This window comes from Etheostoma cragini, chromosome 16 (genome assembly GCF_013103735.1).
Source record: "Etheostoma cragini isolate CJK2018 chromosome 16, CSU_Ecrag_1.0, whole genome shotgun sequence".
In the NCBI taxonomy this organism is placed as follows: Eukaryota; Metazoa; Chordata; class Actinopteri; order Perciformes; family Percidae; genus Etheostoma; species Etheostoma cragini.
Genome location: NC_048422.1, coordinates 6,828,933 through 6,851,973, shown reverse-complemented (window position 1 = coordinate 6,851,973; position 23,041 = coordinate 6,828,933). Strand labels below are relative to the sequence as shown.

General features: G+C 40.1%; 1 protein-coding gene across 1 annotated transcript in view; it reads right to left on the bottom strand.

The window, feature by feature from the left end:
• The window catches only part of igsf9a (immunoglobulin superfamily, member 9a), a 59,983-nt gene that overhangs the window by 23,235 nt on the left and 13,707 nt on the right, over positions 1–23,041 (bottom strand). The window contains exons 4-7 of the mRNA XM_034896635.1: positions 14,015–14,161; positions 8,427–8,575; positions 7,092–7,203; positions 5,238–5,379 (exon numbers count right to left, since the gene is read on the bottom strand). Of these exons, the coding sequence (XP_034752526.1) occupies positions 5,238–5,379; positions 7,092–7,203; positions 8,427–8,575; positions 14,015–14,161 (550 nt within the window). The remainder of the gene's footprint in view (positions 1–5,237; positions 5,380–7,091; positions 7,204–8,426; positions 8,576–14,014; positions 14,162–23,041) is intronic.

Genomic DNA, 23,041 nt, shown 5'->3' with positions numbered 1-23,041 from the left:
ATCTGAAGTCTCTTTTATATAGACCTTAGTGGTCCGCTAATTAGTTCTTAGACATTAGTGGTCCCCTAATACTGTATCCGAAGTCTCTTTCTCAAAATTCAGCCTTGGTGAAGAATTACAGCCACTAGAGCCAGTCCCACAATAAGCTTTCCTTAGGAAATGCCATTTCTGGGTCTGTAGCTTTTGAGAAGGAAGAAAGCGGGACAAGGTGAAGGGTGGAGATGTAGCCTTGACCAACTGCCACTTTGCTTGTTTGAAAGCCATGATGACTCTTTCTCATGGGCGGGCCAAATTCTCTGGGAGGTTAAAGCGGAGAAAGGGGAGGTAACTTTGCTCCTCATGACCTCATAAGGGGCAAGATTCCAGATTGGCCCATCTGAGCTTTAATTTTCTCAAAGGCCGGGCTCGGTTTACACCTATCACCATTTCTAGCCACTTGGGGACCATAGGCAGACTGGGGGAACTCATATTAATGTTAAAAAACCTCATAAAGTGAAATTTTCATGCCATGGGACATTTAAATGGCTCCATTAGCACACTGACATTCTCATTCTTTAGACACACACATACAGTAATGTATTGTTACTGTTCAGTCTCTGCGTTTCCATTCCAGTCAGTCCACCACTTTGGTCCAGATTTAAATATTTTAACAACTACTAGCTGGATTAGCATGAAAGTTGGTAAAGATATCTAAGCTTCCCGATTAGATTAACCCTATTGTAATAAGATAACATCTTGCACCATCATCAGGTCAAAGTTTCTTAGATTACAGTGTTATCACATACCGGCAAAACTAATAACGTTCCTCATTCAGCTGCACTTTGCTTTTGGTGTTAATCACATTGCCAGACCTTCCTTATTGGCGCTGCGGAGGAGGGTCTGGCTAGTCCACAGAGAATTCTGGGATAAGAGAAAAACACGCTCTGGTTTGTTGTCATTTCTTTAAACCAATCACAATTGTCTTGGGCGGCGCTAACCACTCCGCTGCAAAATAGCCTCGGGAAGGAACTTGTTTTGCTGGAACTTGTTTTGTATGTTCAAAAGTTGTTTTAGCTGAACAACAAAAAACTCACATTGGACAGGTAGTCTAGCTATCTGTCTGGATTTACCCTGCAGAGATCTGAGGAGCGGTTAACGGTAGTCCTCAGGAGTTTAGAATGCCAACACAGAGAAAGGTAACAGACATCTGGCGGAGTTTCTGGCGGCACTGGAGAAATCCTTGAAGCGGAACGTCGTTGATATAAACTAAGTTCTAATAAGCAAACTTTAGCATACTGTCACGTCCCTTGGTAAGACGTTATAGCCAGTTCACTGCAATTTTATAACTGACCTAAACACAGGTTACTGTCGGCCGTAGCTGAAGCCAAAACAAAGAAACAACACAGTCAACTACTTGATGTTACTAGGTGCTCGCTAGCAACCCGTACTCCAACACTGAACGCCTTCTCTTCCTGCAGGACATAACAACAATTCAAAAAAAGGGTCCAGCATAGCGGGATTTTTCTGTCAAATTTCTGTAGATTAACAGCCCCAAACACATGAGCAATAAGAACTTAGTAAATGTCAGCAAGAGTTCCCTTCCCACTATAAGGCAAACAAAAATAAAATGAAAAATTAATTCAGCTTTAAGCATAATAATAATGTTTACCCTCCTCCCGTGACGGCTCAGTTTTCATAATAAACTCTTCATGTGACAGGTAAACAACTTCAAACAAAAATCATAAACCGCCATACAACACCAACCGCGTAAAAACAGGAATGCTGAGAGTAACTGTTGGAAAACTAAGCTGAAAGTCCATTTTGACTTTTATCAAAGAGCACCTCACTATTTAAAAAAAAAGAGACTAAAAAAGCTATTACAAAAGGGCTTATTTCCCAAAATGCATAGCAGATAATCAGAATAATCCTTGTGTGCTCTACTCAGCTGTTAACAGCCTTATATATCAGCTCCAAAAAGCCTCTCTGAAACTTTTTCCTCGTCAAAATCAGGTTGAGTATTAACCTGAGTAGAGATGTAATGAAAACTGATATATGTGGTACAGAAATGCTCAGGAAGGAAAGTAATGCAAATTAAGCCTTCCACCTGCTCAACTGACCCTGTCCCAGCAACCATTTTATTCTGAGTGTTCAATTGTGTGCTCCTGGCAATCATGAACCATTCTCCGCTCACTTGGATCATATCCCTGGCACTGAACATTGCTATTGTAAAACCTCTCCTACAGAAAAGCTCATTTAGTGCTTCCACTTCTTCAGGACAATTTCCTTTTTTTCCTTTTCTTGTTTTACCATGACTGAAGCTGGAACGTTGTTTTTCTTTCCATTTTTACTTATGTTTGTATTTTATATGTCTTTGTTGTGGCAGAGACCACATTGTCTTCACCAAGACTGCATTTCATTTGTTGTTTGGCCATCGCGGCCAAGGTTGCAAAGTAGTCGCGACTGATTTGCACAGTAAATGTGCTTCAAAAGATGATGTTGTTGATGCAGAGGTGGGTGATGATTCTCTGTGGGCTTGTGTAAGCCCTTTCACATTACAAACAGCATTCAGAGTCACACAATGTGTTTTGGTGAGAAAACACTGTAACTATAAAGTGTGTTTGTTTGCAAGTAAACTCTACAGGGCACCACACTCAATAATGCATCAAAAGGACTGCGCTGCTTTTGTGGCCGTTTAAACTGCACAAATGATGAATCCATCGCCTAGCCCCCCTGCAAAGTGGGAAATGCACCCCTAATTGTCAGACATATAGCGTCTCAGTGCGCCTGTATGTATTTAAATGACGTAATATGCAAACATTTGGCGCAAAGTTGGCCCCTTTCTATGCAAATAAGCTTCCCTGCAAAAACAGTACATTTCACAAAAATCAGCACCAAGAACCACGTGAAGCTATAGCAAAATTATTAGGGAGGCGAGTGTTCATTACAGATGAACTGGCCCGTCTGAGTACACCTCTGCATCACTGCAGTAAGGTGGCGACTACGAGCACCGGGGGTCAGTAAGAATAAGGTGTTATGTAAATTGGTGGTTAGTTACTCTTTGGCATAACCTCTGGGTGTGCTGATATAACAATCTATTCTCTAAGACAACATATGTACAATGTATTGGTCGGAGATTTTAGAAAGCCACTGTTTATGTCACACATTTAAAGCTGTGGTTGTATTGGTCCATTGTATTGGCAATGTTGCAAATGAATGAGCAGAACTGCTATTAGGCAATGCTGGACTTTTTGTTGCATCGCTTTAGTGATGTACCTTCACCATGACTTATCAGGTAGATTGTTAATTGAATTAGACAAAAACTGACATTTTAGTCAAAGTGGGGGTTGCCAGGGCAGAATTTTCACTCCGCCTGTGCTGAGGTGCAAAACATTGCTGCAAAATTCCAAAAAAGAGAAGCTTTGCTCTAACTTCTAAGCCCCCAGCCAGTAATCTTGGGTGTGTGTCGTTGTTTTTTCATCCACCTTTTATCATCTCAAGAATATAAGCGATGTACAGCTCTCTTACTCCGGGACAGATACTGCAGGAATAAAGGATTCTTTCATCACCAGCTGGCTTGGTTACTGCAAAAACTCTGGTCGACCAAAAAAACATCTCAGTTTTTAATTCTTTAACGCTGCGGTTAGACTGCGCTGTCCTGTAAGAGGAATTCTGTGAAGCCAAAAGTTGATGTTGAGTAAATAGACAAATTCTAATTTACATCAGTCATTGTTCATTTTGATTAACGCAGTGCATACTGGTGTCTATTTAAATCAGCTGCCCATCCCTTCTCCTGGAGAGCTGCTGCCCTGCATGTTTAAGGTCTCTCCCTACTTATCGTTATCGAGCCCTTGATGAGATTCAGCTGCTTGTTAATCAGCAGATCATTCAAATCAGGTGTGTTTGAGTAGGGAGATAACCTAAAAGATGCAGGGCAGTAGTTCTCCTGTAAATGTTTTACCTGTACTGTGGCAAACCAAATTCTCCATAGACACTCCCGGGGGAGAGAGAGAGAGAGAGATATACACACACACACACACACACACACACACACACACACACACACACACACACACACACACACACACACACACACACACACACACACACACACACACACACACACACACACACACACACACACACAGTTCTGTCTTTGTGAATAACAAAAACACATGGAGTAGTGTGTATTTCTCCAGGGAGCAATCGTTGGCATTGCAGTAGCATCGGTAGTCAAGATTTTACATTTCCTAGCTAGGTGTTGCCATTTTATTGCAAGCTAAAAGTTAGTTAGTAGTTAAATCATGAACGGAAGGAACATGCGAAGAACATCATGAGTATGAAGAGTTTCATGAAGAAATTCCCCGCCGCTGACTATTTCATACCTGTGGTGCATGTGTTCTGAGAGTGTAATGAATTAATGAGTAAGAAAATTGAAAATTGATGGTTTCTGACTAAAATTACTGGTGCTGTCTCTTCTTGCGCTGGAAAAGTTTTTTGACCAAAAACTTGCTCAAAAGATTCCTGCACCTATTTGAGAGTGCCAATGCTTCTTCCATTGACTCAAACAACTGTACATTGTGTTACTCCAGCTAATGCAGAACAGAGACTCCAAATAGGCCCTCAGTCACTAAAGTTGTATTGAGAATGAACCTGAAGCAAAGCAGGTATTTTTACATCCCTCAACTTACTCCATAATAGTTTAGAAGCACATCAAATATGACATGTAAAAATAATTCAGTGGAGCGGCACATGAGTGCATGTAAGACAGGCTTAAGAAATGTCTAAGAACAATAAGGAAGCAGAATTCAGTTTCAATTGATAAGGAAGCAGATTCTTGCATGTGTGGACATCAAGTACATTCTAGCATCTATTGATCTCATCTGTTGTACAGCCTTGTCAAACAAAATGTGGAGAACCTTTTTTTTAATCTTTCTATTCACATTTAATCTCTGTGAATTTGACTGAATCTTACAGAATGCCGATTGTTTATTTCACATTTCTGTCAGTTTGTGTTGATTTGATTTTGTTTGTGTCTTCTCCGTACTATTTTGTTTTGCAATCTTCTGTTAAATCGCAAAGCCAGATTAAAATGAAGATGTAACAGACACTTCTGTGCTCCTCCAACTTTGAAGAAGAAAAAAAGAAAAAAAGAAACCATTCTCAGTCATTTTTCGCTCCACCTGCTGAAACGCACTGCATAAAACATCAAAAGGGTGAAAATGGACTGCTCAGATACAAAGAGTAATGATTGCACTCACTCTATGTGATGGACGTTCTCTCCACCTTTCTGCCAAACGTAGGTCATGTTGGGGGGGTCAGCCACCGCCTGGCACCGGAGCAGTGCACTCTGGGACTTGTTGAGAGACGTGCTTTCGGGAGGGACGACAATAACAGGCGGACCTATTGGGAGGCAGGTTACAAAGGACTTGTATCACAAAAATGTACAAAAACAGCTGCAATCTATTTAATCTTTTTGTAATCATTTGGTCTCTAAAATGTCAACAAACAGCTGAAATATGTCTCTAAAAGCCCTTTATCTGAAATACTGTTGCAGAAAAACATCTAGAGCAATCACACACAACAAAACAAATCCTTATTTTTCATGCAACAGATGGTCGCTCACTCAAATAGAATTCACTCGTGTCAAAAAAAAATTAGCTTATTTTTGAGCGCATTCACAATGTACGTTCTGTTATCATTGCTTCAGTGTAATGTCTGACGTACTGCGTGAGTATAGCAGAAAACACTAAAATGATGTTTCTTTGTAATTTCTCGTTGGGACTTCAACACCCGTAACCCAATAATAGAGCCCAATATCTTCTACACGCAACTGAATATAAACTCATGTTAAACAAACACCAGTTCTCTGAATCTATTTTACCTTGTCCCTATTTACATTAGGTACCTAAGATGCAGTTAACAGATATGGGACTCATTGCCATTTAGCTAGCCAGAAGAAATAGGAAGAAGATCTTGGTAGGAGCTGGGGAACGATGTTGAAAGACTCATAATTCATTTTTACAAACAACACATTAATTCATCCAGCTTAATGTCTAACATCGTACTTATTAAATGCATGGTAAATGGACTGATTGTGATATTATGGTCCCCCGAGCACTCCACTCACATCCACCCATTCACACACATTTATACACGGATAAATGCCACATGTTCCCTGTATAAAATAAACCACATGATCTCCGCAGGACCTTAAAAAAATGCTAGATGGATACATTGAGTGACAGTTTAGAGGTTACTTAATGCTTTTAGCCTGACTTCATCCAGATCAGCTATTAGTCTCCTGTAATCCATCCATGTGGCAACGCTGCGCACAAACACAGCCAAAGCTCAGATAATGTGAATAAGACTGAACAGTATTAAAAGGCAGTATGTGCTTATGGTGATTAATATTTAAAATGCCACCGCTGCCATTCTAAAATGAAGTGAAACCTCAGGGAGACATTATGCAGAGGAATGAAACATGTCGGTAGGTGTACAGTAGGTGTAGGAGTACAGGAAGAATTCAGAAATAAATTCCCCAATGTATTATGCAGTGCTGTGTCGGTGTAATCCTATGATACACAGTAGCATATTTACATGTTCTACATGTGTTTGTCCTTACATTTTTAAATCTGTAACCTGAAACCTTCTGGGAATCTGTCAATTTAGAAAACATTACACCACATGTTAAATATTTTTGACCTCATACTTCAAGAGATTTCTTTTTGTTATTCAAACAGGAACATTTTTACAAAATTTGTACCATTTACATGTCATTTTACTCAACAGCCTGGCAAGCTCAAAAATTGTCACGTCTCTGAAACGCAGGCTTCAAATTGAGAAAAACCCAAAGCTTTATCATGACAAAGAAACTCCCAAAAATCCCAGAGGAAATCCTGTCTGATATCATGATAGCAACATTAGCTACACAGAGACATAATAACAGTTAAATTCAGTATGAGTTTCTGTTACCACTCTGTCATATGATGCAATAAGGAGAAACAGAAATGTAAATTTGGGTTGCTCCCAGCCAGTCAGTCACACAGACATCAGAGAGGCTGAAAGAACTGGCACACAGACATGCAAACAGACAGAGAGACAGACAGACCGACCTTTGATCTTCACTTTGGTTACGCGAGTCACGTTTCCCTCAGAATTGGAAGCGTGGCAGGTGTACTGTCCTGCTGACTGCATGCTCACTGCTCGCAGAAACAAGGCTCCTTCCTGGTAAATAGATGTCAGATCAAGTGAGAGGTGAATGGATGCAAATAACACATATATATATATATATATATATATATATATATATATATATATATATATATATATATATATATATATATTATATATACACACACACACACACACACACATATATATATATATATATTGATAGATACAGTAGGTATGGGGTATAAAGACAGTTACACATGCAGTATACTATACATGTAATAGATACAGAGTGGTAGATAAACAGATGTGGAATATAACTCAAGCACCGTACTAAAGTAGCCTACATTTTCAAAGTACTTGTGCTATACTACTACAAGTTCAAGTTATTCAATATTTCACAAAAAAAGAAAGACATGTATACACATTAGTCAAACTGAACTTAGTTTTTTCCTTCTTGCCTATCCCCCATGAAACATCCTAAAACACCTCAGTGACCTTTGGAGGGGCCCCGTGCCCTTAGGTTAGGAATCATGGGACAAAATGTGTATCTAAAACACTTGGCGCCACCTCAACTCACTGCAACAGTAAAATTATGCCTATGCACTTATTACTTTGGAGGACTTTTAGTAAGTACTGTAGGCTACTTTAACTGTGTTGTACAGATATTTTTTTATTGATATATAGCTAGCTATAAAGACAGAGAGCCATTAAAGGCTTGGTTATACTCCGGAATGGATGAAAGTTAGTGACAACAAGCTCCTTTTGCTAGTCAGTTTGTTAGTGTTATAATAATATTAACCAACCGTGTTAGCTTGAAATAGTTTCATTCATCATAATTAGCTCATCAATAAAACACAATCTAGAATTCAATGTCCTCACAACTAATTGTGGACGATGCTACATGACATAATAAAGTCCTTAGAGTCTTATATTGAAGTCTTTTTAATTGGGCTAGATTACTCTGACTGGTTACCATTTTAAAGATTGACGGGGGAGTCCCCCCTCCACTTTGCCCTTCTCAAAATGGTATTTGCACAGAGACGGTACTAAGTCAATTAACTTAAAAGGTGTACTATGAGTTCCTGCATGGTTTCAGTGCAATTTCCTTTTTGGCTCGAAAAAAAAAAATAGAGCAACATAAAAAACATAAATAAATAAAAATACAATAAAATAAGATAAGAAAAGAGGGGAAGGGGGTAAATACTCCGATATTGTTGAAGTTAGTATTCTTGGTTTTTAGACAGACAGACAGAAAGACTGATGTATAAACATACCGGATAATTTATTCTTTGAATTACACTGCCATCTTTTAGCCAGGTGATGGTTGGAGTAGGGTTGCCATTAGCAACACAGGAAAGCGAGAGGTGACTTCCAACCAGAGCCTCCATCACAGGAGGCGGGGCTTGTGTGAAAGTGGGTGGGGCTATGGAACAAAACATTAAAGTAAACATTTAACTCAAAACACATCTATTCATTTATAAATAACGGAAACTATATACAAGTTAAGATACATAGCACAGAAAATTCTAGAACAATACACCTAAATCCAAAAATGGTGGGTCTTGAAATAGAGGTTCATTTAGGTGAAAAAGATCTGATGTCAGATATGGACACGGTTGACAGCAAAAGAGAAATCTAAAGCGAGATCCACACCGTCTTCCAAGCAGCAGCAATAAGAGAAAAACTGCAAAGACAAAAGCCAGACTAGCAGACAATAAGTCTTTTGTCTCCCTTGTCACATTTTATTTTAGCAACTTATATGCAGCATGACAGCAGCCCGGCCTTGTTTGTTAAACAGCATCAGTCTGTGTTCAGTTTACTGACATCAAGTTCCATTGTTATTTCCCATTTTTTAGATCTGCTAGCATGAACGCTTTGCTGCCACTTAAAGTCTAAGATCCCATCAGAGAACATACAGAGAGCCTTTTCTTCTGACGTCTAACTCCAAACGTAAGCAAATCACTTGCAACTTCATCATTTTACAATGTCCTGGGACTCATACACTTATTGTACCTTTGTATAATAAATAACTTTTGAGGATTACAGGTTAGGACGTAGCAAAACTCTGGTCTATAATTAGAAAAGCACCTGCCAAATAGCTATTTACTCTCTCAAGTCCCTGATAAATGAGCTTTTCCAATAAAAAGAACTGGTTCTTTAAGCACTGACTGACTGACTGACTATCTCCTATGTATGACTGAGTGCGAACAACAGGATATAAAGAGCGTAGCTGCAGGGCACATCAGTGATGTTACATCCAAGGCCTCAAGTACACAGTCATCGTCTATTATAACGCTTATCTCCAGACCGGCTCTGTGACAAAATCTGGGAAACTGTCTCGCCTCGCTTTGATCTGCAGCGTGCACTTATACTTTGTTTGGTATGTTTGTGCATTGAGTCATGGCAAAGGTTTTTCCCAAATATGGAAACACTTCAAAGCAAAAAAGAATAAATGATGCATATTTTCATACCTAGATTTATTATTCAAATCTATCAATATGTATAATGATAACTCTAGTGCGTGAAGAAAGTCATAAGCCAAGTCATACCCAAATCCCCTGATCTGTTTAGAAAGTTTGAAAAAACAATAAAAGGTTTAGAAATAGAAGTTATTGGAATGGTTTAAGTTTAAGCAAGGGTTACGCAAGGCTAGAAATATAACAAACAAGCAGTGCTTTACAGGATAAATGTAATGGAAAACAAGATGTAGGGAGGATGGTATGGAGGATTTTTAGTTCAATAAGTTAAGCGCACAATATGGCTGAAAAACAGAACATCTGCATGTATTGGGAACACAGATATTTGCATGATTTAGCCCAGATTTGGACAGTTTGGACATGATAACTCCTTACCCCAAGTGAAGGAGTGTAAATACCTTGGGGTGTTGTTTGTGACTGAGGGGACAATGGAGTGGGAGATTGGTTGGAGAATTGGAGCAGCGTTGTGCGATAAAAAGAGGTGAGCCAGAAAGCTCTCGGCCTACTGGTCAGTTTTCGTTCCTACTCTCACCTAGGGTCATGAAGTCGGGTCGTGACCGGAAGAACGAGATTCAGGGAGCGTCTCGGGATCCCCCGGTCAGACCTGGTTAATGTGGCTCTGGAAAGTGAAGTTTGGGGTCCCCTGCTGGAGCTGTTCCCCCAGCAACCCGATACCGGATAAGCGGACAAAGATGGATAGATGTATTATAACTGGATCAGAGTCCTGCACAAGTCCAGTTTGGCAAACTCACACACACCCACACCCTCAAAGCCCATTACTGGAACAGGCCTGTTAACCTCAATTATCTCAAAATCAAATTTGGACCCGACCCGTAAATGGGGAACTATGCAAGTTTTTTTTTTTTAAACTTAATTTACCCTAACTGAACAGCTTTGAAGTCATTGTAATGGTTATATGACTTTTTCGAGTTGAGTGGTGGTCGTCTCACTCTCCCTTGGCACCTGTGAGCAACAAAAACTGCCCTTGCAACCTCATCCGGCGAGTCGCCTGCCTCAGCATCATGAAGGATCGCGTGACATCAGGTCTTGTGATGTGACGAATTGCTTAATGGCACTGCACACATTCGCTTATTCAGAAGCCGGCTAACAAGGTAGTGATGGAGTTTTTCCCACTAACGTCATGGCTGAGCCGGAAAAAAACAAGAAGAAAGCTAGGAAAGCATTGTCGGAGGAACAGAGAAAAAGAAAAAGTGAGGAGTAAGAGCCAAGTAAACTGAGGAGCTGTTTAATATGTATTCCAAAGCTGTAGGGGGAGCTCTATTTTCAATTCTATTTCAATTCAATTTTATTTATATATCGCTAAATCACAACAAGAGTTATTTCACTGCGCTTTTAATAAAGAGCAGGTCTAGACCGTACTCTGTCATGTTATTTACAGAAACCCAACAATTCCCACCAAGAGTGAGCACTAGGCAACAGAGGCAAGGAACAACTTCCTTTTAAAAGACACAGAGCGCCAGACAGACAGACAGAGAACCATTTATAATCTATAGAGAAACCTGCAAGCAAAAAGTGAAGAAATGGCCCAAACTGCAAAGCGCCCCTTTAATATAAGTCTCCCGACCTGACCCAACCCATTTTGAAGTAATGCAAAGTGACACAAAGATAACCGATTTGTCGTTAATCATCAGTCCGTTAATCTAAACCAACTGGCCCGTTGCTATCAGTCAGCTGCATGCTCAAACGTCCTCCACATATTTTATCACTCTGTGTGATACAGTTGTTGGATCAGGCGAAAGCTGCTGAGCATCCAAACAGCCACCGATGTCAATCAAGTCTTGTGCCAGTTTGTTTGAGAATAATAATGCACAATCATTTTCATTTCTGAAAAAAAACATTTTTGTTGTCACCCACTGCCCGCAGGCATTCAGTTCATTTTTACTCATGTTCGGGACATTAACTGAATGTATTTTTTAACCAGCAGGTACTTGACCCGGTGCTGGACTCTGAACTGGACAATGACTTTTAAAGGACTTATACCATCACCACAAAGACACCCATGAAAGACATACAGATAACGCTACTAAACCCACCTTTCTTTGTATAGTGTACACAAAGTATGTTGACAAAAACAACATTGTGTGAGACCTGCTGATGACTCAGCAGGTGTTGAAGTAACAACATGTAAGAAACGGATAACAGCGTAGGCTACAGGGCGATGACGTGCTTTAGCCAGTAGCGCACATTAGGAGCTGACAGTGGGTCTCCTAGCAACACCAGCCCTTAAGTGTCATCAAAAGACTGCCCTGGAAAACACCCACCCAAAGACTTGACGCTTAGACCATGTTTCCACAAATACATATAGATTTTTTTTGAAAAATTGAACATTTTAGATTTATAGTTTATATTTCCTTACACAAATACAGGAGAAATCAAGTTTCATTTTTACTTTAAAGGGCCCATTCAATAGCAATCTGGAACATAGAAATTACAAGTACTGTATGTTTAATTGAAAGGTGCAACCTATGACAAATTAAGCATTTCTTTTCTAAAGAACATTTTGTCTAGAAACAAGCAGCCGTAGTATACTTGGTGTTACAGACATATTTTAGTTTGCAGCAAAAGGTTCAATGCCTACTTTAGGCTGGCGTGTCTCTGTTGTTTTTAGTTGAATTACAACTGAAAGGAGTGATGAACTCTGACTTCCTGTGTTTTGAGTGGCACGGCAATGAAGCAAAGGAAAAACACACACACTGATATATACACCCACTAACACACACACACACACACACACATACTCATTATTAATGGACAACGCATACAGTTCGGAGAAGTGCTGCAACTGCAGAAGTACCATAAACCTGCATTCTGTCTTGATTCCTGCAGGGGGCGATATGTGTGGTTGCAAAAGCAGGTCGGTTTCTGTAGAAGTCTGTGATAAAGGGATATATATATATATACACACACACACACACACACACACAGTATATGGCAAAAGTTTGGACACACCTTCTCATTCAATGCGTTTCCTTTATTTTCATAACTATAAACCCTGTAGATTATCACTGAAGTTATCAAAACTATTAATGTACACATGTGGAATTATGTACTTAACAAAAAAGTGTGAAATAACTGAAAACATTATTCTACTTTCTTCAAAGTAGTCACTCTTTGCTTTTTTGATAGCGCTGCAAACCCTTGGTGTTCTCTCAATGAGCATCATGAGGTAGTCACCTGAAATGGTTGTCACTTCACAGGTGGGCCTTGCCAGGGATAATTAGTGGAATTTCTTGCCTTATTAATGGCATTGGGACAATAAGTTGTTCAGAAGTCAGGTTGATACACAGCCGACAGCCCTATTGGACAACTGTTAGAATTCAGATTATGGCAAGAACCAATCAGCTAAGTAAAGAGAAACGAGTGAGCATCATTCCTTTAAGAAATGAAGGTCAGTCTGTCTGAAAGATTTGCAAAAACTTTGAATATTTCCCCAAGTGCAGTCACAAAAACCCTCAAGTGCTACAACAATACTGGTGCTTTGGTCTGGTGAGTCCAAGTTTGAGACCTTTGGTTCCAACCGCCGTGTCTTTGTGCGACTCAGAAAAGGTGACCGGATGGACGTGAAGCATGGAGGAGGAGGTGGGATGGTGTGGGGGTTCTTTGATGGTGACACTGTTGGGGATTTATTCCAAATTGAAGGCATACTGAACCAGCATGGCTACCACAACATCCTGCAGCGGCATGCCATCCTATCTGGTTTGCGTTTAGTTGGACCATCATTTATTTTTCAACAGGACAATGACCCCAAACACACCTTCAGGCTGTGTAAGGGCTATTTGACCAAGTGGGGGAGTGATGGAGTGCTACGCCTCCACAGTCACCGGACCTGAACCCAATTGAAATGGTTTGGGGAGAGATGGACCGCACAGTGAAGGCAAAAGGGCCAACGAGTGCTGAGCATTCTGGGAACTCCTTCAAGATGGTTGGGAAAGCATTTCAGGTGACTACCTCTTGAAGCTCATCAAGAGAATGCCAAGAGTGTGCAAAGCAGTAATCAGAGCAAAGGGTAGTTACTTTGAAGAAACTAGAATATAAGACATGTTTTCAGTTATTTCACACTTTTTTGTTAAGTACATAATTCCACATGTGTTCATTCATAGTTTTGATGCCTTCAGTGAGAATCTACAATGTAAATAGTCATGAAAACAAAGGAAACGCATTAAATGAGAAGGTGTGTCCAAACTTTTGGCTTGTACTATATATATATATATATATTTACACACATTGACACACACACACACACACACACACACACACACACACACACACACACACACACACACACACACACACACACACACACACACACACACACACACACACACACACACACACACACACACACACAAACAGAGCTAACTCACCAGTTACAGAAAGCTGAGTCCAAGTGCCATTTTGCAGCTCATCCGTGGGTTCATCCAGTAAGAGGATTCGACACTCGTACATGCCCTGGTCATCCAGCTGCAGGTCGTCCAGCCTCAGGTCAGTGATTCGTACCAGAGACACCCGCCCTGCACAAACACAATGCGGGTTAACAGGTGAGAGGGCAGGCATGAGACAGACCAACTGCACATGATGCTGATTTCACTTGTCAAATCTCGGCTGTGTGAATCTTCATTATACTGGAGAGGAGCATGGTCCTCAAACTTGCCTAAGGTTTGTTGCACACACAAACACCTGACACATGCACATAAATAAAAGAAATGTGATCTCCCGGTAGCCAGGATACGGCTCCCTCGAGCTGAAGCATAGCTTGCAACATAAACACTTTATCTTTCCCAGTCTGCAGCCCACATCTTTCTGCTGTCCTTCGAGTTTTTCACACTTTATCAGACAGGCAATTGTGCAGCGACCTAACAGCATGGAACAGCAAGGATGAAGAGAAACTGTCAATGAAAGCTTCATTGAGGGCACACAATCTTCTCTCTGCACCATCCCGGAAATAAAAACAGTCAGACAGAAAACACAGTGCAGCGTGGAAGCCTCAGCGCCACTGGGATGACTGTATGGCGATGGTAATTATTAACAGAAGCGCTGATTTCTGGTGACTATTGCAGGGAGGGACGGTTTGAAAAGAACCAGGAAGTTGGAGTTAGGCATGTTGGCAGTGATAACACACCTTATTTACTTTCCAAGCTGCCAAAGGGGACTAAATCCACAGGGGAGAAGAGGGAAGGGAGGGTTAAAGTAGAGCTAAAAACACATCAGCAGACATTCAGGGGATTAGTGCATTTCAAAATCCAAACTTTGACCCCTGGCAGTCCACCTCTCTCATGTTTACTGGCTCAGTGTGATATAGGTCAGTATAGCACCTCAGAAAAAAAAAAGGTTGTGCTGAGGCAGGGTTGGTGTTGAAAACAGGACTGGGAGTTGTCAGATAAAAAAGGAAGGAAAGGGTGTAGGTGAAGTAAAAAAGCAGGACCCAATGCCATAACTGCTGCTATATGAAAAATGTATGATTGCAAGTGGCTTTAATGCTATGTAAATTGAGTGTGGAGAGGGAGAGGAGAGAAAGAAAGAGGGAAATTGAGATTATTCATCTGTCTACGTCTGGGTTTATGCTGTGCATGCATTCAACACAAGCTTCGCTGTGTTCCAACTCACGAGCATCGTTAGTTTGGGTGGCAGTAGCTCAGTCCGTAGGAAGTTGGGTTGGAAACCGGAGGGTTGCCAGTTCAAGTCCTCATTGGAACCAAAGTACAGAGTGTGGACTGGTCGCTGGAGAGATGCCAGTTCCCCTCCCGGGCACTGCCAAGGTGCACTGGCAGCCCACTCACTGACATCTCTCCATTAGGGCATGTAAAGGACCTGAGCGTGTGTGTATTTCAGGACTGTGTGTGTAGTGTGTAATAACGGAGTGTAAATTGTAATTTCCCCATAGGGGATCAATAAAGAGTATAAATTATTAAAAAGTATTAAATTATGCAAATGTAGCTTCGAATTGTTGATGTAAGTCAAACACTATTTCTATAAATGCAACATCTTTGAAAAAGTCAATGAATTGTGTTAAAGAATCGTGATTTGGATTCTGTTCCTAGATTGTTTTGCCCTATTTTGTACAGTATTTTGATTTTGTTTGCAATATTGATTGTAAAGTATTGCAGAATATGCTGCAGCACTTCAAACGGCATTACTTACTCGTATTGTATTTCCATTTATGTATTTAGTTGATTTTAATTTACCAATGTATTGTTTATTTTCCTGTATCATTTGCATATAAGTGTTGGACCCCACAACCTCTGCAAAACAAGTGGAGGCTGTAATAGCAGCATGTTAATTGTTGGGAATGAGGTGGCTTTGGCAAAACAGTGTATTTTTATTTAATAAAACTGCTCCAACTTTCTCCAACATTAAGTTATTAAACATCTTAACAGATGTGCTGCTTCACAAAAATGTAAAATAACAAAAAGCTGTGAAGAAACAGAGACTAGAACCATTCCATACATGACGACACAGGTAACCAAATAAGAGTGAAAATGATACTCACAATAGAAGACACAAGCCCCACCCCCATCAAAAAACACACTCCTGTGTTGTACCTCAATACACTCTCGGGTGACAGAGAAACACAAAACCATTGAGCGCTGAGACGAGACACAACTCTTTACAAATGAAAAGCTTCAGTCTGCAGACTCTGCTAGTTTTGAAGCATATTAGAATATTAAATGCGGCAGTCATCATCTTCCTTTCAAAAGGAATACAAACTAATCTGCATTCAACTGAAATGTGAATTACTAATCTTTGTAGGAAGTCAATTCACAGCGTTTTAAAGTGAGATCCTTCACACTTAAAACTAATATAATAATGTCAGCAAATGTTAAGCCTCATTCTTAAGGGAAACTACTTCCGTATTTATTATTCATACATGATATTCCTATGGTCTACCACGGTCCAAAAATATTTGTAAACATGGAACAACTCTCTACGAAATCCCAAAACTAGAGTGCTAAAAGTCTAGTAGTAGACATTGGTCCAGTATTAAGCGAGGTCACTGCTGTCGGCAGCGGCAAAACAAGCAACAATGTAAATTAACAAGACAATTGCAACATCTATTTACGTTCACAAAAGGGCTAATTTTGCTATTGACAGGCTCAGATTAAGTCTTCTAGGTGTCACCAATATGGAAAGGATTTCTAAGGAGGTCGACCTTTCTGTCAAAGAGTAAGATCCTTTTTTAAAACATCCACATAATTGAGTTCACTTAACCTACCAGACTCCATCTATCCATCTTCATCTGCTTTTCTGGTATCGGGTCGCGTGGGGAGCACATCCAGCAGGGGACCCCAAACTTCCCTTTCCAGAGCTACATTAACCAGCTCCGACTGGGGGATCCCAAGACATTCCCAGAACAGGTTGGAGATGTAATCCCTCCACCTAGTCCTGGGTCTTCCCCGAGGCCTCCTTCCAGCTGGACGTGCAGAGCTGGACACCTCCATAATGAGGCGTCCAGGAGGCATCCTTACCAGACACCCAAACCACCGCAACTGGCTCCTTTATATGCAAAGGAGCAATAAATTGAATGTATTAGTGCACCAGCTGCACCGACCAATCTCCTGCTCCATTGTCCCTTCACTCGTAAACAAAACCCCAAGGTATTTAAACTCCTTCACTTGGGGTAAGGACTCATTCTCTACCTGCAAAAGTCACTCCATTGGTTTCCTGCTGAGAACCATGGCCTCAGATTTAGAGGTGCTCTCATCAATCCCTGGGGCTCTGCCACTGTGGAGTTGCTTAACTACCTCAGCAACTTCCACCAGGGAAATTGACGCCAATCCCCCATCATCATCATCCAGTTCGGCCTTTACCGTAGAAGGCGTTTTAACTGGATTTAGGAGTTCCTCAAATGGGTCGGCACCGAAAGTCCATCTCCACGTCTTCTCTAAACTTCTCCCACACCCGCTGCTTTGCATCTTTCACGGCTGATGATGCAGCCCTTTGGTACCTTGTAACTGCCTCTGGATCCCTCCCAGATAACATATCCCGGAAAGACTCCTTCTTCAGTCGGACGGCTTCCCTGACCACCGGTGTCCACCAGGGTGGACGTGGGTTACCGCCCCCTGAGGCACCTAAGACCCTAAGACCACAGCTCTCCACCGCAGCTTTGGCTATAAACTATAGATAACTTTGAACATTGTCCACTCATGTTCAATGCCCCCAGTCTCCACAGGGATCAACAATAAAAACTAATTTTAACATTGTAAAATACAGTTCATTCAAACGGAAACAAAATAAAAACTATGAAAAGCCATTTTGGGTCATCCTTCCACTTTTCCAACCATCACAACTCTAGTTTTGGTTGAAATAAACACAGAGTTTCATGTAAAAATATGTTGTCTCTATACACACAAAATGTTTTTAGTTTTTGTTTTTTTAAATGGAGTCTAGTAGGTTTAGCTCTACAACCTCAGAGATGTTCCTGGTTAAACATAAATGTCTCAAAGGGGTTTTCAAAAGGTCTCTCTCTGTAGAGATCTTTTCCATCGTATTGTCAGACACTTTGAATATTAATCTGAGCCTTTCAGTGGCATAAAAAGCAAAGTGACGCTGAACATTTAGGGTTACATTGCAGCCCAGTCTATGGCTGCGGGTTACAGAATTTATGCTTAATACTGGACCAATTTCAAAGATTGTTGTTCCTATCAGTCACGTACACACAAAAACATAGTTGTAATGATGTTAATGACTCTGTACTGCTTCCATTTCCATGTTATTATTGCTTTACCAATGCTGTCTTAACTAGACTTTATTCCTGTATTTGGGTTTTCCATTGTCCATTTTATGCAAAACGCGGAGAATTGTGAAGCGGATCATGCTTTGATCTACAAAAAAAAAAAAAAACAAATTCAAAATGACATTAGATGACAAACAGAATCAAATATTCTTTTGAAAGAAAACAGCTTTGTGATGCTGCATAAAACTCACTGAGAAGCAGGCCCCTCTAACGTTTTCGTCAGGTTTTATTCAGAGTGAATGATGCACGCACTAGAGATATTGATTTCCTTTCTCCCAAAATGGATATGTAACATTTTGGAAATTAAGTTTTTTAAGTGACACAAAAATCTTTTAGAGAACCATCTAGTAAGTGACTTGTTCGGTTTGGACAGGGCTCTATATGGAAAAGGATTTAAATTCAATAGCTCTTTGTGTGACACCAACGTTTATGTCCCTGAAAATGTGATATTCACGGGCAGAAAGCCCACATCGTCTCTAAGAGATGTCGTCAGTGCAGAGCTGCATGGAGGCATTCAGGTTTCGCTAAGAAAAGGAAGCAGATAAGGTTTCACTCCTAGCTGCTTGTTGCCCTATTAAGCCCCACTGTGTGGTGGTAATCCAATTTGAACTGGGAGCAAAAGCTACTCGCTTCTGTAACAAACACGATCCAAATGCAAACGCTCCTGTTTGTCCATGTGGGAAAGGAAGCATATTAGCCATGTTAACTGTGTGTAATGTGTTACGAACACACACACACACAGAGACACACTGCTCATGCTGATTGTGTGTGAATGTAAATGGGCAGAGCTTGCGAACAGTGCATTTATACAGCTGTATTTACATTTTTATAGAGTCAGCAGCTTTATGTGTTGAGGGACTTTTGGTCCTGTTCACAGAGCAGACACTAATCATTTGATCGTTACTGTTCTATTACAACAAATACATGTAAACCCTTCTAACTCTTAACAATCCCATGAGAACAATCTAATGTATCTCACACTTTAGGGGCTGCACACAGGGTCAAACACAAAGCATATTGATGGATGAAGTGGCCTGCAATCCAAAAAGTTGGATTTTTATCCTTTGAAGGTGACAAAGAAGGAGTATGGGTTGGGGGAGAAAATGAGCCTCCACAGAGGGAATCACTTGGTTAACTTGGCCGGCCACAAGAATCACAACAGCTAAACAACAGTGAGACTCTGGGACCTGTAGCCAAACGGTCAAGACACCCGAGAACATTCATAGCTTGAGGAGGTGAAATCCACACCGCTCAATCCATCTCTAAAACGTTAGTTTCCCATGCTGCACCTGTTACTCCCACGCCAGCCTGTAGTCCGAGAGCAGCATCAGATTGGACAAAGCAACTTTTTCCAAATCCTTTTGTATCTGTTGAAGAACAGCAGCTTTTGGTTTGTCACCGGAGCCGCATGTGATTAACATACCTGTCCTTTTCAAACTAGGTGATTTTTCGGTTCAGGCAGCTTTACGGTTGAGTGAAGTGTACAAGACGTGCATTCACAGGTAGGGTAGGCACATCTTAAAGTTTTTTACTACAACTATATTGCCCTGCTGCTTCTAAAAAGTAACACACAGCGTAATGAAGTGTGACATCAGGGTATGTTGAAGGACCATCTTCACAGTCAGTGACAAAAGGCTACTGCCTTTTATGAGCCCGGGCTGGAATTAAAGCCTGCCCCGCTCCCACTTACGATAATTCATCAGCCAAGGTTCAACCTGAATTTATTGCTATGTAAATGTCCGTATCGTATTTCCTGCTCGAGTTGGGTGAGGGAGTGGCATTCCACTCATATGAGAAAGACAAAGCTTGGCTCAGCTGAAAGCAATTTTGGATCCTTAGACAAACACATACCTTAATAGAATGATTACCGTTCTTTACAGTACGGCAGTGTAACCAATGAATCTGTGAAACCAAAACATTTTCTAGATTGTACTCATATAGTGGCCTTAAGGATAAAGCCAAGAATAATCTACACTTTCATTGTTGTCAACATATCCTAAAAGCAACAATGAATTGATCCTACTAAGCATTTTCTATTTAGTCAGTATGTTGTATGTTATTCCTCTGGGCCATAAAGTGCCATTGTTAACAAAACTCAATTAAAAACGTGTAAATGAGCCACACTGTTGCACTGGGTGATATGTTCCTTCATTACAATGATCACGGTAGTTTATTTAGACTCAATCCTATATACATCGTACAGTAGCATTAATCTGCAGCTCAAAATAAACCCTAACAAATGCACTTTTACTTCTGTTTAAGTCATGTTTGAAAAAAAAAAAACTGCCCCGCTGTTTTAGGAAATAAAAAAAAAATAGGCTATGTGTGAGCCATTTTTTTTTTAAAGATTTACATTCTCAGTAGAGGCTTGAGCACGGTGACCCCACAGGATGGGGAAGTAGGAAAGTATTGTGGGACAGAAAAGTGCATTAAAGAATGGATGGATTTGTTAAAAATTAAAAAAAATTATATCATTAAAAGGATTATAATGAACCTCTATGGGACAAGTTTCTGTAGCAAGCAAATGTCTTTCACTGGAGACATATTTTTAAGATTTCCAATGAATCCTGATGAGCATCATATCAGGATTACTTTTGTGACAGAGAATAGTTTTTGAAAATAATGGGAAAATATGTAATGTATCCGTGTATAAATAAAATAAATATGTTTATATTTATGTAACTTTTCATAGCACCTGCAGTCCTACATACTCTAGTGTCCCGTAAACAATGAAATTGTTTGTTTTAAAAGATAAATTGGTTAGTGTTTTGATTTAAATGTAATTTTGAGAAGAAATGCCATTTTAAGTTACCAGAACCCAAGGTGACGTCTTTTAATTGCTTATTTTGAATGAACAATAGTTCATGTGATCAGTTTATAATGATATGAGATTGAGAAAAATTCCTAATTTTATCTAGAAATGTGTAGCATTCTTAATTTCATGAATTACCTGCTGATCGACAAATGGGTTTTCCCCACTTTTATCTTCCATAATTAGTCAGTATATTACCTATAGTAGACGGTTGTCAGCATAGGCCCCGATTTATGTTTCCACCCATGGGTGCTCATGGGCGCACGCCCTTTACGAAAAAAAAAGTAGTCCAAAAAATGTTTGCATTTCAGAACCTTAGGAAATGGACAGCAGCCAAAACACACCATTCCACCATCATACATATTACGATAGTAAAGTTATACTAAATAAATATATGTGTATATATATTATACAATGTTTACACTGGATGACATATTGCAACCTGTTCAACCACATTCAACCAGTGTTGCATTATTGCATACACATTTATCTTATCTATCACAGTATCTTTGGAAACTTTGGAATCTCCACTAGAATTTGAAATCAAGTTCTGTGGGCTTGAGCAAAGTTTAGCTGTGCACCATGCATTTGTAATGACTGATGCAACGGTGGATAAGTATGACTTAAAAGGTTAAAAGTTTAATTGCTGTATTCTTATATGAAACGTTGAATGTTGATGTGTACTATCTACCGTTATTCAACTTGCTGAAAAAGAGAGTAAGTGTTAGGTAGGTGCCTGCTCTCACCTGAATGTGAAAGAGTAGGAATTATTTTCCCTCTTTGAAGTGGTATCAATATGACTGCTGGGGCAGGTTATTTCAAAAACTGCATTTTAGTTAAAACCCTACATAGCACACCAGCAGATATTCCAATAGCCTTTGGAAAGGCCAATAGGTTGAGTTTCTCTTCAGGCAGCTCTATGGAAAATAAAAACGACTGAAAAATGGAAGATCTGAGCCACCCAGGCATGCTTTCCTTTTGTCCACACTAGTCCCATTGTTTGCGACTTTGAAGGATAACAGGAGCTACACAAAAGATATTCCTGGTCTATTGAGGATCTTTCCCCCGACAGACTCTCTTTGTTCTTGGAGCTGTGGGCAGAAAGCTCACAAAAGATGATGATGCAATGCGAGAGTCTTAGGTCCTTTAAAAGTAGCTCCCACTTGAAAGGGCATTAAGGTGTGGTACTGAATATACTACTTTCCCAGATACTAGTTACATTCTTTCAGAGGAAGAAACTGAAGCACTCCATAACCATTTCCTTCGGATCATTTACATTGCTAATTTCTGTTATAATGTCGATTGATTTAGGTTTAAAAAGATGTCTCTGCTTCATCCTCAGTTTGGGTTTACAATAAAATTGAAGACTCTCCTTGACTCCCAGAGACTCAATGAGACCGGTCCTGCACCAAGATTTGCATACATGGTGGCCCTAAGATCCGTTACTTATTGTTATTGTGGGATTTTTAGCAAAGTTTAACTTTCTCTACTAGAATAAGAGTACACAGCCATGCTTTTGACTCCCTGAAGCTGTATTTTGGCACAGTGATGCTAACATGGCAACAATTATATATTTATTTATTTGCCTTTATTTAACCAGATTTACTGAGATGAAAAATCTCTTTTTCAAGAGTGTCCTGGCCAAGACAGGCAGCAGTACAACCACACATAAAAAACACAAAATACTAAAAACATAAAAAACAACAGAAACAGAAAATCCCTCAAAGTCAACAACAATCCTAAACATCTCCAGACAGATGTGGCTGCCTCCAAGTCAATCAACATCGTCTTAAAAGCGAACAATGAGACCAGCTCGTTAAGTTTCATGGATTTCTGTAACTTGTTCCA